This window comes from Vanessa tameamea, chromosome 31 (genome assembly GCF_037043105.1).
Source record: "Vanessa tameamea isolate UH-Manoa-2023 chromosome 31, ilVanTame1 primary haplotype, whole genome shotgun sequence".
Classification (NCBI taxonomy): Eukaryota; Metazoa; Arthropoda; class Insecta; order Lepidoptera; family Nymphalidae; genus Vanessa; species Vanessa tameamea.
The window spans coordinates 4,275,485-4,292,525 of NC_087339.1; the positions used below are offsets into that span (position 1 = coordinate 4,275,485).

Here is a 17,041-nt window from a genome sequence, read left to right on the forward strand (position 1 = left end):
AATTAATTAATATATTTTCAAAAGACGGAGTTATTATTGATTTATCGCTTTTTTTATCAGGTAACAGAGCAGTAATGAATGGTAACAGGTGTTTTACGTACAAGAAAGTTTTGTTCCATACCGCATGGCACTTTGCTAAAATCTTTTTATTAAAATTTCATTATTGTTTTGTTTAATAATATTAATAATTAAGCGGGTTTATCCTTTAAAAAAAACTGGCCCTGCCTATTTAATAAATTTATTGAATAAGCTATGATTATTTAAGATTTAGTCCCGCGGTCGTTGTCAGACAAGTACTAAGCGATGGAGCTCCCGTTCCGTTCACAACGGTTAGGACATAATATGTTCTGTTGCTTCGACACGCGAACGCGGAGGATGCGACTTCATATTTGACGCAACAAAAGATTCGACCGAGTATCATTAATTTGCTCCTCAGAATTGAAGAGTTCGGTTACTTTGTCATGGATCCCATGATCCGAACCTAACCAAACTGACACCAAACTATCCTTGAACTATATGCTTTCCAATAAAAAAAGAATCATCAAAATTGGTTGACGTGATATTGAGTTATTCGCCCATTTGTCGCGCACATACTTAATGCAAATTTAAGACTTATATGGTTTTTTTTATGGATACCATCATCAGAACTGGACCAAATTGAAATGGGACCACACGGGAAGCAGTAGCTTTCAAAAAAAAATCATCAAAATCGGTTCACCCAGTCAAGTTCTGAGGTAACAAATATAAAAAAAAAATACAGACGAATTGATAACCTCCTCCTTTTTGAAGTAGGTTATTAAACAAACCTTAGATGTACCTATTTAGTGCGATTTGCTAATAGCTCGGCTATGTTGTGCACTACTAAGAGTTTACGATTAATATATCTTTATTTATAATACAACACTATTACACTTAACTACTTAAACAATTTTTAATTTCACTTCCAAAATTACGATAACAGTTTCGTCGACGTTCAAAATGCCATTTTCTTTCAAATCCATAGTGGATATCATAGATTGATCAAGCTCTATATCGCGTCAATTTACTGTCAAATGTTGTTTATTTAGCTTTTTTCCTATTACGCTTGGAATAGAGTATAAAATATTTGTAAGAAACCAGATAATTCCCCCGACATGTTTGATCGATTATAAAACAGCTTCCCTGCGTCTATACGATTAAATATTTTAAACAAAGCAACCGATTTTATTGCGGTTACACAGTGTACAGTGATTCAGAAGGTTTATATGTATGATTCGTGCATATAATAAAAGAAAAAAGCCGATGATTACAAGTTTTAATTAATAAAAAATAAATTACTTTGCCTTATCTAGTATTTGAATGAATAAATCGCAAAACGTGAAACGTTGCCATTTTTATCATTGTAGGAGTTGTTGTAGGAGTTAATTCTCTCATACCTGAATATATGCCCAAGATATGGAAACTTTTTTGGACATTGCACATCTGGACATTGCCCAAAAAGATCTTAATTGTGACGCATCAGGTTACAATATTCCCTTTTGTTATGCTGATTAGAACATCTGTCAGATCAGACCTACTCCTCGGAGGCATCTATACCTTTGCTCACAACCATGTAGAAGGCTAGATGTAACAATTATCAAGTCGAACGCTCAAGATATTTTCCGCCCTAAGAGTGTAATTTAAGCCTGCAAATTCGAAATATGCTTTTTACCAGTACAATGTGATATTTCGCAACGTTTACCGACTTGAACTACACACACAGCACAGTAAACACCATCGTCGATAACGACTAACCGATTTTCTTTTAAGAACATTATTTTATATTTGATCGTATGACTGACGCCTTGAAGATGCGTCTTGATATTCGCCTCAACTCTTTTGTTTCGGACAATAGATAATGTGCTTGTTCCGAACCTTTGTTCATACATTCACGTTTTTTTGACAATATTCGCCTCTAATTTGTCCAAATTCTTCTTATGAGGTCGTCCCTTAGTGTGAATTTTAATATTTTCACAATTATTCGGAACTTTAACCTGACAGATGGGACAGAAATAATAATTTGGATCGTTAGCCTTGCCTATCGGTTCCGTTGTATTTATATTTGCAACTGTTCTAACATTTTGGTCAGAGTTATCAACCTTACTACAACTTGGAATTGATTCAACAATTTTACTAATATTTGTAACCGGTTTGACGATTTTAGCAACATTATCTGTTTGTTCAACCTTAGTAGTAACCTTTTTAACCGGTTTAACACTTATACTAACATTTGTAACTGGTTCGACAATTTTACAGACATCTGTAGCTGGGTCAACAATGTTACTGACATTTTTTGTTTGTTCAACGGTATTATTAACATTCGGTTCGACAATTTCACCAACATTTGTCGCTGGTTCAACAGCTGGTTTATCTATCGTAGCATTTCGATTTTCTGTTTCATCAATTTCTCTAATCGTCTTTGGTTTAACATTGAAATTCGATTGAATTCTATGTTCTCTCGATTCTGTGTGTAAATATTCGTTTTTAAACAAGATAGGAACATTACAATTAGTACAGTAATACGTCATTTTATCTAACTTTCTAATACTGTTTGTGTTTAATAGTTTGTCGTAATTGTTAACATGATCCGCATGACTGAAATGGTTATCAATATCATCGTAATGATTTAGAATGTCAACTTTACAAACTTTACATTGTAGAATATTTACGTCTACAATTTTAAGCAAGTAATGACTATCAGTCATTGTATTGAAAATGTGTTTCATCGTCTTCTCGTGTTTTTTCAATTTCTTTGTACTTATCGAAAGATTCGCATCGCAAAATCTTTTTCTTTTTACTTCGTCATCATTACTTGATTGTATCTCGTCTATATTATTATTATTATTATTAATATTCGTATCAACGTTAGAGTCGATTACATTATTGTCTTTTGGATTATTTGAAGGGATACTTTTTAAAACGTCATTGTACAAACGTATAGGCTCACTAACTGTTTCATTTACTTTGAAATCTGCATTTGTATCACTCTTAGTATGAAGTTCATTTACTTTATCAGATATTAGTAGATTTTGCAAATTGTTACTGTGGTCTGTATTACAAAGTGAGTGTAAATCGGTACATTCAATGATTGCGTTACATACCAAGCAGTGTCTCCACGAGTCACTAATCTGGAAACAACATATATATATATAAATTAACATGAATATACGTCTAAATAAATATTTATATGTTTGTGATGAAACTCTGTAACAGTTATAAGTTAAAAATTATGTTAAAGTGTCAACTATTTTTTAACCAAGGAGGTTAAAGAGGAGTTTTTTCCTGCAATACAAACTTTTTTTGTAAATCTTATTTTTATCTGCGCGACGTCTATACTTGCCGGGACGAGTAGCTAGTATTTTATAAAATACTAGTTCTTGCCCACGGCTTCAGCTTAGTGGCCTCTGATTTTGGCGGGACCTGGTTAGATACAATGTATAATTTTCCGTACTCTTGTCAATGTGAAAGCGTAACAGACTTTTTTTTTAAATTATATAGGTAGGCGGTCGAGAAAATGGGCCACCGGATGATAAGTGGTCACCACCGCCCATAAACAATGGCGCTGTAAGAAATATTAACCATTCCTTACATCGCCAATGTTCCAACAACCTTAGGAACTAAGATGTTATGTCCCCTGTGCCTGTAGTTACTCATCACCATTCAAACCGGAACACAACAATACGGGGTACTGCTGTTTTGCGGTAGAATATCTGATGAGTTGGTGGTACTTACCCAGACGGGCTAGCACAAAGCCCTACCACCAAAAAAAGGGCTATATAATAAAAAAAGCCTTATAATATGAGCTAGGATACATCATAACGCTCAAATCAAATTAGTTTAGCAGATAAAACTATTCCTGTAACTATTACTGTACAAATTTATATATATATTCTGTTTTTTAGTATTGATTGTTATAACGGCAACAGAAATATCTCGTCCTCGTGACAGATGGACGGACAAACAGACGGACACTTAGTAATAGGGTTTTACCCTAAAAACAAGCTTATATAGTATTCCGTATGTTATTTCTACACTGTTGACTGTCGAGGAGTATCTGTCATGGAACACATCCTGGGCGTAGGATCAAGTCATGCTCAACACTATAAGGCATCATCGTCGGAACCGAACTGACATATAAAATCATAACCTATGACGAGAAGTTGTTCTATTTTAGATTTCAAGATTTGACCTTGAATAAAAGTTGGTAAAAATAAAGACAGTCTTACCTCTCGCACACAATGCTTGTCCTTTAACGGTAGGCTCACCATCTTCATATGACCGTCGCTCAGTATGTGCTCATTGTACAATTTCAAATCGAAGATATCTTTGCATATCATACATTGGTTAAATTTCCGCCCCAGTTTTCTCGAGGCGTGAAAACTCTCTTCGCAAACTCTAACTACACTTCCGTCTAGTGTTTCGATTTCGACATAATTACCATTTGCTTTAAAAAACATCGGTTTTGTTTTAACTTTGTTATTTAAAATCGTTAAATAGTCTTTTAGATTAATCTTAGGTTTATCAACTGTTGTAACTGTCGGATTTTTTGCAATTTCTTTATTTCCTATTTGCTCTTTTTTAGCTCCGATTTTAAATTCGTTATCTGCATCAACTGTTTCCGTTTTAGTATCTTGTGTGTCTTTAACATCAAGTTGATCATCATTCGTATACAAATAAAGAAAATCCTTTAGAAATCTTTCGAATAGAACTGAATTTTTATGCGGCATTGATTTTTTATGAGTAATCTCATCTTTACGATCAACAATTATGGAACATTCCAGACAGTAATATGTGGAAGGATCTCTTTCGATATTTTCTGAATCTGTATTGTCGTTTCTTGTCATGTATAGTTGTAGGCGCTTTAAAGCGACGTCCGCTATTTTTGTATTGAATTTGTGTTTGAAGCTTTTGTTGTGTTCGTTCAAGTATACTCTTGGTACATCAATGTCACAAATATGACATGTCATAAATTCGATAGTAAAATTTTTCTTATCTGTTAACAATAAATTAAATTTAATATTGTTTTTAAATAAATAAATTATTAATAAATATGTTGCTGAAGTATGGCCTCTGCATAGATTTGTGCTGGCTACATGTGCAGTAAAATTTCATTTGACAGATTCATGTTACTTACAATGATATTCCTTCAACACAATGGACAAACTTTTTTTTTTCAAGTAAATTATAGTTTTACTTGCTTTTATACTTTCTGTTTTTGTTTGGATGAACGCGTCAAACAGTTATAATGGACTTATAGCAAAAAAAAAAAATCACAAAAAACTCACATTTGAAAACTAAGCCACGTCTTCAGGTCTGACTCATGAATACGTGAAAAATCTTGGCATTGTACTGTACTTATCTCATATTAAACTCCAATGACAGAAGTAAAGATAATTAAACATTACATTGCCGTATTTCATGTTACTTACTAATAACTGCTATATCATAAACTACAAACAGTTTTCGATGAATAAATCCTTATTCACAAGTTCCGATAATAACATCGCCGTTATTGAAAAAGCAATTTTAACACATCAGTAAAGAATACCAGAGATTATTATAGATCTCGACCAGTAATGTCAATAATTCAAGGTCAAATTTGTTTAATAACTTTACTCCTGCTGGTGTTGTAATCAATGTCACGAGAGACAACATCTTAGTTCCGAAGGTCGGCGGCACATTGGCGTTGTAAGGAATGGTTAATATTTCTTACGGTGCCATTGTCTATGGGCTGTGGTCATTTGCTCCGCGTAAATATATCACAAAAAAAAAAAGAAAAAACTATGTAAGAAACGTACCTATCCGTTGAATACATTCATTTGATCTGATCTCAAATTCGTAATAATCATTATTCCTCAGATCCAAGTTGCTTTTAGTCCAAAGCGGAACGATTTTCTCGTGAGCGTACTTGTAACTTGTTGGCAACAAATTTACGTCAACAGCGTCCAACGATATTACGTAGACTTCGTTTTTTGATTCCATCGTTGATTCTGTAAATATACGTAATATTAGTCTTGCATATCGATATACTATCGATAGTTAACTTTACTCGTTCGTAGGAAGTAAACAATATATTTTTTATCTATAAAAACACATACACTAATTGTACATCAATGATTTATACACTCACTTATACACACACACTCACACTTGCCTCACAAAAAACACTTGCACTTTGTAATAATTAATAAGTTCAGTTATCTTTTTTTTTTAAATTTGATTTTACTTTATTTTCTTTGTTTTTTTTTTTATTTATATTAATTAAAAGTTTGTTTATTCTTTGGTTGCTTATATAACACAACATGTTATGGAAGAGTGGGGTCCCTCTGACACGAGTATGAATCATGCTCACTAGGGAGACCCAGCCTTAAATATGCTATGTAAACTGTGGTAAAGAATTAAAAAAAAAAAAAAAAGTTAAGTTGCTCCCCATGAGCAATACTATCAATAGTATTGTAAAACCCATTACTTTTAACCGAAACTATCGATAATCCAACACTATCGATAGTTTCGATAGTATCAATAGTATCGCTGCTACCAACAGTATTGCTTACAGAGATTTTGCCGTAATCAATAGTATTGCTCACTTAGAGCTATCGATGCTATCGATAGTGCTGATCAAGACGATACTATCGATATCCTGAATAGTTTTCGAAGGACAACCCTGAGAACTAAGATGTTATGTCCTTTGTGCCTAAAGTTACACTGGCTCAGTCACCCTTCAAACCGGATCACAACAATACTGATTACTGTTGTTTGGCGGTAGAATATCTGATGAGTGGGTGGTGCCTACCCAGACGGGCACAAAGCCCTACCATCAATGAAACGAGGATTAATAGTCTTCAATATAAAGCTAATAAAATTATCGGAAATACAAATAGACGAATAGTAAAAAAAGTGAAATATTTTGAACAAAATAATTCACACGGAAATTAAAACACCATTTCCAATATTAGTTCAATATCCTGTAAAAACGGCAACGCCGCACGGCAGCGCGAGCGCTGGACGTATCTGCTCATCCGCTCCCCGCACCCCCTTCGATTTCAGCCGGCATCACTTTAGGTTTATAATTTTTTGAATGAATACTTCGGAACGGCAACAACCTTTGGACGTAAGTCTCGCTAGTATTTATGTAACATTATCTCCGATAATGTTTTAGGATTGACATTTTCTTTATACGACGTTCTCCCTCCAGATATTGACGACCTCCGTGGTCGAGTAGTGTGTACACCGGTTTTCATGGGTACGCCACTCCGAGGTCCCGGGTTCGATTCCCGGCCGAGTCGATGTAGAAAAAGTTCATTAGTTTTCTATGTTGTCTTGGGTCTGGGTGTTTGTGGTACCGTCGTTACTTCTGATCTTCCATAAAACAAGTGCTTTAGCTACTTACATTGGGATCAGAGTAATGTATGTGATGTTGTCCAATATTTATTTATTATTTATTTATTTATATACCCCGACCTATAAATTATCAGTCTCTTCTCACTTATTCGCATTCTGCTTTTCCAGTTTATTTAATGAGATATATTTCCTTTCATAACTTAAGACTTAACTATTTAAATTATTCTCTTTATCGCCTACAAATATTTTCCATTTACTACTGATAAACATTTTTCAAAGCTAAACACCGAACATTTTCCCTGCGTGCTACTTTCATATAACGTCGTAATTGGACTAATTGGCCAAATATGTCTCATAAACAAGGGATGTGAAAGCCATTAAGGAAAAAAAAATGTTATAGGATGTTGTACATGTCGAAGGTGCTTGTTTTTAAAAAACATGACGTCAGCATTGCTGTGGATTTCTATCCTTCCCCGAAGATATGAAATTAAACTCAGGAAATATTCTTCTCTGATTTATTCCAAACTGAGGAGGTCCGATCGCTCCGACGGCTCGAACAAGCCTGCCGGTAACGGCGGGCGTTCGGTCTTTTATAACAAAAATGGGTGGGGGCACTATTCACTCAATATAACATCTATTTATCGACGGTAAAATATTTCAAACTAATTTAACATCTCAAAATTCACTTAATATTATTAATTTAATAATCAAACAGTTTTCAATTATTAAAAACAATTAAAACAATAATTTCCGGGCACGTGTTTTTCTTAAATACGTGATCATCCGCCGACATACATTATCGAATTGAATAAAAAAAATTCTCTCACTATGACAATGAATGTATTTAATTATTTTTTTTGTTTCGTTTTAAAACGTCATATTATAATACTAGCCTACTAGGGGTATCATTTAATGCACACTACTCATTCAAGTCACAGGCACATTATATAAAAATGTCATCCCCTAGCAATATGGATAGCTGTTAGTTTTCCTTATTAAACAAAATATAAAGTAATTTTATTGTTTTCAAATAGTTATAGTTCCTGAAGTTTTTTTTTTTTTTTCATAATTAAACCTTTTTACTGAATTTTGCATCTGTGCCTTTTCAAGTTGCCATTTTTTTTTTATTATTTCATATTGAACATTATATTATATGAACTTAGTTTTAACCTGAACGATTTGTAACAGACAGCAACTAATAATATTCTTAATTTATTTGTGGACACTAAAATTAATATTATTATTATTCGTGATAAACTTTTTTATAAATCGTTAATTTATTTTAAACTATATTTCGCCCGCAACAAATAATAATTATATCATTGTTGTATTGCAAATAATAATAATTGATTGGCACAAAAAGAAAATATTACAAAAATAAGCTTGTATATATGAGTTTACAAAATAAAATTAAATTTTATTATTAGCTAAGTACTCTATTTAAATGTGGTTTGGCGCTTTACAAACAGTTAAACTAATTATCCTTTGTGTTAAGGATAATCAGCCCATCCCCTAATGAAACAAGGTTGAGCATAAGGTATAATAAAGATATCTCCTTGGAGCTCCAACTTGCTTCAAAGCAAATTTCATTAATTTTTGTTCAGTAGTTTGGCCATGAAAGAGCAACAGACAGACAGTTACTTTTGCATTTATAATAGTAGTGAAGATTATTGTTAGATGGATCTTTAATTAAGTCGAACACAACAGAAGCACTACTTAGTTTTCATATACTACATTTGTATTAATAAATTATAAATCTCTAGTTAGGTGAGTAAGGAAAATACAGTGAGCAAAAAAGCTGAAATCAGTAAAATTTGGTTTATACACATCAACCCACAGTACAATAAACAGATGCCTTTGCTTAGCAATAAGATATTTAACCACTAATCATTTATAAAACATAACATTAACAGCATGTAAATTTCCCACTGCTGGGCTAGAGCCTCCTCTCCCTTTGAGGAGAAGGTTTGGAGCATATTCCACCATACTGCGACCAATGCGGGTTGATTCAATACACATGTGGCAGAATTTTGTTGCACTTAGACACGTGCAGGTTTCCTCATGATGTTTCCCTTCATAGCCGAGCACGAGATGAATTATAAACCCAAATTAAGCATATGAAAATTCAGTGGTGCTTGCCTGGGTTTGAACCCGAAATCATCGGTTAAGATGCACATGTTCTACCCACTGGGCCATCTTAGCTCAATTTCAATTTCCATTTACTAAATATATATTCGAGCTATTTTCATAAAGGATTGCATATATTAGCATTGTATTGTAGACTATTTTGTTTTTTTTTTTGCACAAAATGATAAATTGGCCAAGAGACGGTAAGCTGTGACACACCATTTATAGACACTTAAAGATATTTAACAGTTACTTTTGCATTTATAATAGTAGTGAAGATTATTCTTAGATGGATCTTTAGTGAAGTTGAACACAACAGAAAATAACAAATAATATTAAGATTATAGCTAAGATATTATGTTATTTGTGAAATATTTATTTTTGCTTTTACATTTTTACAATACTCAAATAATCAGTCATCAAAAGTCAACATGTTTTAATAGCTAGCAAGTTTATTCTTTAGGCATTGTAAGAAAAAAAAGTTATGCTATTCATTATGATGATATGTCCCTCAGACTGGTTCACTCCATTTGTACATAAACAGAGATATTGAAGACAATTCCGTGAATTTTATTTTTATAGACATACTGTTTGTGTCACGAGTTACTATCACACAGTTTACCAACCAGTTTAGCTGGAGGGCCTTCGTCTTCGATATTATCAATATCAATTAGGGTTGGGTTTAAAATAATGCTCCACGATTTTGGGGGAACAAATTGTTGTATATGTTAGAGGATTGGTCCCTGATTACAACAATACCACTCGCGTCCTGCGAAACTGCACCATTTTCGAGAAAATTAAGAAAAACTATCATAACCTATACACGCGGAAATATGTCAAATAGATCGTAATATCACTATAAGAGCAGGATAAGTAACTATTTTGTTTAAGTTCGACAAGGATGCAATATACATAAGGTGCTTGTCATATGTCAAAACGCTAAATGAATGTGTCAAATATCACGAATATGTTTTGACATTATTCATATTTAAATATGTCGTTCGTTGTTTCTTTTTGACTCGCGTTATTCGAATGAGTGCTCATTTTGTTTGTTGTGATTTATTTCGCTGATTTTGCTAGAAAACTTAGATTTACACATTTGATTGTATAAAACTGACACAAAACCGACTCTGTTAACTCTGACTCAATATGGTCTTGTCGGACTTACCCCTAGAGTGTTTTTTAAGAAACCGAAGGCGCGAAGGGGGTGCAGCACCCGCCTGCTGAAAGGCGGAGGTGCTGCACATCCCGTAGCGCCGAAGGCCACTGAGTTTCGAAATTGTTAATAAATAGCCTGATTTGAGGTTAGATTTATAAGATTAGTTTTTGCCAATATCTCAGGAACGAAGCAAATTCGCATGATGGGTATGGTACCAGAGCATAGGGAGAATACTCATATCCTTCCCCACAGCCCCTCTACCCCCTGCTCCTGGAGCAGATTACTAAACCGCAACCATCAATTATTCTAAAGGATAAGGAAATAACTTCAATGTGTAACAAAGTTTTCGTTTTTTTTTTCATAATTTTGGTTGATTGTATTTATAGAGTAAAGGTATATTAGATAAGTTTAATTTTAATAAGTTAAATTATTATTTTATAGTTTTTAATTTATATTTACATTATGACAATAAAAACAACACCATTAAGAATAAATGGATTATTAGAATAGTTTCCTTATGATAATAACATCATTATTTTTAATATACATACAATAACAAAAACACATACCTCGAAACAAAATCACTTCGAAAAAATCCTTTTTATAATCTTCTCGAAAACTTCTTATTTCTCACTCTTCGATATTCGTTAACTTTGACAGATATTTTCAATTTTACAATAGCTTACAAAGACTGTTCGTCGTGATTGACATCAAATGAACGATAAAAACTTACTGATATAATCTTTGATAAAAAAAAAACAGTCATTGTAACAGTCATTATCTATGCTATTATATATAATTCTATTATCAACTGCAATCTGCGTCATGTTTTTATAATTTTACATAAAATGGTTATTCCCCATTTCACCAAGTAGGGTTGTAATACTACGTGACCAGTCACTTTAAATCGATGTTTTAGTGAAATGGTTTTTGGACTTCGAATAATGATGAAAAAAAATAAAAACAAAATAAAACATTAATTTATATCTTAATGTATATAAGTATAAAGTGTTGGACACAAATATGATTTTTTTTAAACCTATTGTATAAATTATTGAATTAGAGTTTTTGTCGTTCTTCTTTTATTAAGGAATATCTAGAGCGGTAGACTTATATATTGTGTTTTTACATGAAAAATATAACATTATTCTTTCTAGTTATTTATATTGTCCGTAAATAATAAACGCTATTATATACTAGTAGGTATAACATTGGCTTAAAGCGGCGTTTAGGTTAAAAGTAATGGTTTTTGTAAAACTATCGATAGTATCAATAGTATCGATAGACTATCGATAGTATCGCTTACACCTTAACTATCGATAGTGGACTATCGATATACAACACTACTACAATAGAAATTACAAAGTTAAAATTAAAAACTTATAAACGATATTAATGTAATTGGGATTTATTTTTCAGTGTTATTTCAATGAACTTATCTTTAAATAATCTATTCATATTGTAAAAGTGCTAAGATTAACAATAGAACGTAAGTATTTTGAATTTTAAGGTACTTTTGTTATAAACAAAAATTACTAGTAGATAAGGTAACTTGTATTACATATAAATGTATGAAACTGTACAAAGTGATTCGTATTATTTCTTTTGTGTTTGAAACTGTCTATAATGTGCGAAAAAGTAAAGTTTTAAGTTATTTCATTACTCAATAAACGCCTAATATATTTTAGAGTTACCGTTCAAATGCGCAAAAAGAATAAACTTAATCTTAAACGAAATAGACATAAGTAAGGTGTACTGTCCATTTTTATTTACCTGTGTTGTAGTTGTTAAGTCAATATTGACTTAAGTGCAATAGTTTAAGTGCTAATACTTGTCATTTTAACTGTGAGATAATGACGACAGAGCTATCTGGCCAATATTGTGAACCTATATCCTAAGAAATTAAAAAAAATACTTGTTTTGTAAAACAGTTAATAGACTATATATCTTTTGTTTTTTTTTAGTATTACAAATATGGCAAAGGAGAAATTTCAAAAGTATATAATATCTTTAGACGCTGTTGATGTCAGTCTTTTGCCTATCAGTTATTATTCTAAATTTGACAATGTGGCACCGATTTGGACGAGAAATAATCTTGACATGAGAAACGATGACTACTATGAGTTTGAAATTAAAAATGTCGATACAAAACTTGATGGTAAGTATATTTGACAAACATGTAAATATTTATATATTTATATGTATTTATAATATATAGTATGTGTATAGGGTATATTTTAAATTCAAGATTTCCATCCCGTTGGTCATATCTTAAAATCCATAAATGACAAGTGACCTGTCCTGACTACATATGGGTATAATAATAATTTTGTTTATTTTGTTAAAAACAATACTGGATCATGATTGCATCTATATCTACTGGATTCAATTTATAATCATAAGTTATTATATATATTTTTTCTAAAACACACACAAAATTAAATCATAGAGTTTGGTCCACCCCTTTAGCAGCAGTTCAGCGGTAGGCTGTATAGGGCTGGACCCTGAGCTGGACTGAAAATGTATATATGTGTTTATTAAAGATAAAGCACTGCAGTACATTGTGACACGTGTTGTGTACAGTACATATAAATTAGGTCAAATAAAAAAAAAATGAATGACATTGTTTTTTTTTAATCCTTCTATTTATGAGTATTGCAAAGAAAATTTATACAATAAGGTTTTTCTTTTTCCTCCACATACTGATTATTATTAGCATAGCAAATGTATTAAACAGATAAGAATATTTCAAATAAAAAAAATTGTACATTTTGCTACAGGAAGTTGATAAAAAGTAATACTTATATCATGATTTAATATTCTATTATTCCATTTGGCCATTATTTTTTTTGTCCTTTATCTGACTACTGTCATGATTAGTTATACAATAAATTCCTATTAATCTTCCTATCAGTCTTTTTGAACTCCGTTAACTACTGAAAAGATTTTCTAAAAGTTTTTATCTATAGATAGAGTAATTAATGAGGAATATTTAAATGTATTTTAGTTTTATTTCTCGTGTTTGTAATGTGATATATATAACTCTAATGGTTTACGCGGCGCAAATCAGTAAAGCGCCAAGTCGCCATGATTTTTCCGACATTTTGAACAGGCTATTCGACAATGCAAAAAATAAAGTGTCAATTATTGTAATCAGCATATATTATGAGTTTAAAAATAGTTATTTATTAACGAAAGTTGAAAATAATAATTAATTTATTCAAAAATCCATATATAAATATGCATTTTTATAAACGTTTGTCACGTGACACAAAACGCTCATGATTGGTCGGGCTTGTGATGACGTCACTTGCTTCTTAACCTGGTTTGCCTACTGTATGTGGGTTATATGTGCCACAGATTACAATACAGACAAGTGACGTCACCGACCCCATTGCAGCGCCATATTGTCAAATTAGCGTTTTCGCGCGCTATTTAAATATGGAATTTTTAATTTGATATTTTTCAGCAAATACGTACTAGAATTAAAAAAAAACAACTTTAAAAAATTTAAACAAATTTAAAAAACCAGTCAAATAGCCTATTATAGTCATATATACTAAATCTAAATAATAAATAAATAAGCCTTTTATTTTCATTCAATTACATAAATTAAACTTTAGAGATATATAATGATTTTTAGTTTTTCGAAATTTATTTTTTACAATGCAGGTATATTGAACTTTTATCGTTGCGTTTCTAATAAAATTTTTCTTTTATTGAGTTCAATTTCATTTATGTGTTAACGAATTTTATTTATATATTTTGATTTATCATTTTATTAACTTCTAGATATTTAAAACAGACAACTAAAACTAAAATACATTTAAATAGTCCTCATTAACTAGTAATTACTCTATCTACTGTTAAAAACTATAAGAAAATCTATTCCGTAGTTAATTGAGTTCGGAAAGACTGATTATAATTTACGGGTAGCTAATATTTTTAATATACATACACTGCCTAGGGTTGTTAGGTTGACAGACTGACAAATAGGCCACCTACCGCCATATATAACTAGTTATCACCTATAGGCACTCAAATAGGCTACCCACCGCCGATAGCAGTGGTCACCGTCAAGAAATATTAACCTTACATTGTCAATACGCCAAAAACCTTACGAACGAGTGTGTCATTTTCCATGTCCTAACTTGACCAGCTTAAAACCCTTTAAATTCGAACATAACAATACTAAATATTACTGTTTTGACGGTAGAATATATGAGTAGGTGGTACCCACAAAGACATTCTTGCACAAAGCCTTAATATTATTAATCCTCTCAATTGTTAAAAGAACAACAATTACATTCACTGTGGGCGAAGGGGACCTGTGAGATAGCCGTAAGAACGCGTGCATCTTAACCGACGATTGCGGGTTCAAACCCAGGCAGGCACCACTGAATTTTCATGTGCTTAATTTGTGTTTATAATTCATCTTGGTTCGGTGAAGAAAAACATCGCGAGGAAAGTTGCGTCTAATTTCAAAATTCTGCCACGTGCATGCACTAGTGCAGCGTGGAGGAATATGATCCTAATCTTCTCAAAAGAGAGAGGAGGCCTTAGCCCAGCAGTGGGAAATTTACAAGCTGTCCATGTTGTTTATGTTGAAGGGTGTATAATTTTATTTATTTAATTATAGATGATCCAGAGGATGAAATAATTAAAATACCTTGCCATATATGTAATATCGAAGTGCCTGTACCGTTTTTGAAACAACACATTGATAGTAACAAACACACGGTTAACATGAAAATAGCAGACATGGCTGTGGAGAGATTGAAAAAATCAATGCGTCATCACAGTGTATCCAACGAAGAAACGCATCCTACGCTTCACTTCTGTCCAGCTTGCGTAACCGTTATCAAATTAAAAGATAAAACAAATCATGAAAAATCAATCGCGCATAAAAACTCATTAGTAGTTAATAAATTTTTAAATGATTTCTATCTTTTGTACACGAATGATACGAATTATGACGACGATGACAATTTAGATGAGAATATTTACGATATAAATGAATCTAATGATCGATATGTTCAAAGAACGAACGTCGTAAAAGGTAATGTCGATCGCAGTATTGATTCAGTTAGTTTTAAAAGCGCAACATATTCTGGTTCGATGTTTAAAGAAAGTGATCATGATACATCTGATAAAAACAAGAAGAATAATGATATTAAAACAATAAATGAAACCAAAAAGGAAAATAACACTTCTGTAAATGTTTTTGAAAGTGTCGAAGATGAAGCAACAGTGGGAGATGCTTCTAAAGAAACTTCTAGTCCTATAAAAAAAGAGAATATTAAAAAGAAAAAGGCTAAAGCGAATAGTAAGGCGGGAATCACTCAAGATCTCGTTGTCGAAGCTGAGAAGATTCTAAATCACCGCCAAAGTTCTATTTCGTCGTCTTCTATTGAAGATAAGGTCACCGGAGAAGCTTCTAAAATTGATTCTGAATTTATAAAAGTAGAGAAAAACAAATCGAAAAAAGCAAAAAAAAGCAATAACCAAGATATAGTACAAGAATATATTAAAGGTATCGATTACGTATCTGTTTTCGCTGATGAAATTACCAAAACGAAAAAATCTAAAACGAAAATTAACCAAGAAGTTGGACAAATTTCAAAAGAACAAAAACACAACGGAAGAAGTGTCGAGTCGTTGTCTTTTTTAGGAGATTATATAACAGTACAAGACACTCCTAGAAACGCCCCTGAAGTTAACAAAACAGAAAATAACAAAACGAAAAAATCGAAAAACAAGCAAGAAATATTAGAAATTTCAAAACAGGCAAAAGATAAAACTAGACCAACCGATTCATTGTTTATCGTCGATAATCTCACAAAAGAAGCCACTGCGAAGGTTCTGGAAATTTCCGAAACGGGAAAAAAGCAGACAGATGCCCAAATAAGAAATAAAACGACAGGAAAAAATGAAACAAAACGCACAGATAAAGAACACGTATCATGTCAAATATGCAATCAAGACGAGAACAGAGATCACTCCGTCTGTATTTACTTGTGGAATAAATTATGCGAAAGACTCGATACAGACGATAGAATTACTGACGAATTCAATGACCTACACTATCATTTGGTGATGAAATGCAATTCCCCGTTCTGTATGGTCTGCAAAGTTAATTTCTACGGTGATGTTGATGTCATAACTCACTTATTGAGCAAGGAACACATTAGTAGGTACAACATGTTGATAAGCGAACATTATTTGACATTAGACAACGATTTGACAACATGTAGGGTTTGTGATGTTAAATTTAAGAAGGAATTTGAATTGCTGCACTGCGAAGACATCAAACATATAACTAAACAGGAGAAATATAAAAGGATATTGAGTAAAACGAACGCGTAAAACATTTTTATGAATCGATTCAACTGATTG

The 17,041-nt window shown here is 32.2% G+C and overlaps 2 protein-coding genes across 2 annotated transcripts; one reads left to right on the plus strand and one right to left on the minus strand.

Annotated features, from left to right (window-relative positions):
• Positions 1-1,907: 1,907 nt before the first annotated feature.
• LOC113394112 (uncharacterized) lies at positions 1,908-11,345 on the minus strand. Its single transcript, XM_064220069.1, has 5 exons — positions 11,215-11,345; positions 5,817-6,008; positions 4,245-5,011; positions 2,831-3,146; positions 1,908-2,482 (listed from the first exon to the last, which is right to left on the minus strand). The coding sequence occupies exons 2-5, from the start codon at positions 5,998-6,000 to the stop codon at positions 1,908-1,910; spliced, it is 1,842 nt and encodes a 613-aa protein (XP_064076139.1). The 5' UTR covers positions 6,001-6,008; positions 11,215-11,345.
• A 657-nt stretch (positions 11,346-12,002) lies between these two features.
• On the plus strand, positions 12,003-17,040 carry LOC135194534 (suppressor of Mek1-like). The gene is made up of 3 exons (XM_064220183.1): positions 12,003-12,134; positions 12,610-12,803; positions 15,285-17,040. The coding sequence occupies exons 2-3, from the start codon at positions 12,620-12,622 to the stop codon at positions 17,009-17,011; spliced, it is 1,911 nt and encodes a 636-aa protein (XP_064076253.1). The 5' UTR covers positions 12,003-12,134; positions 12,610-12,619; the 3' UTR covers positions 17,012-17,040.
• The last annotated feature ends 1 nt before the right edge of the window (position 17,041 follows it).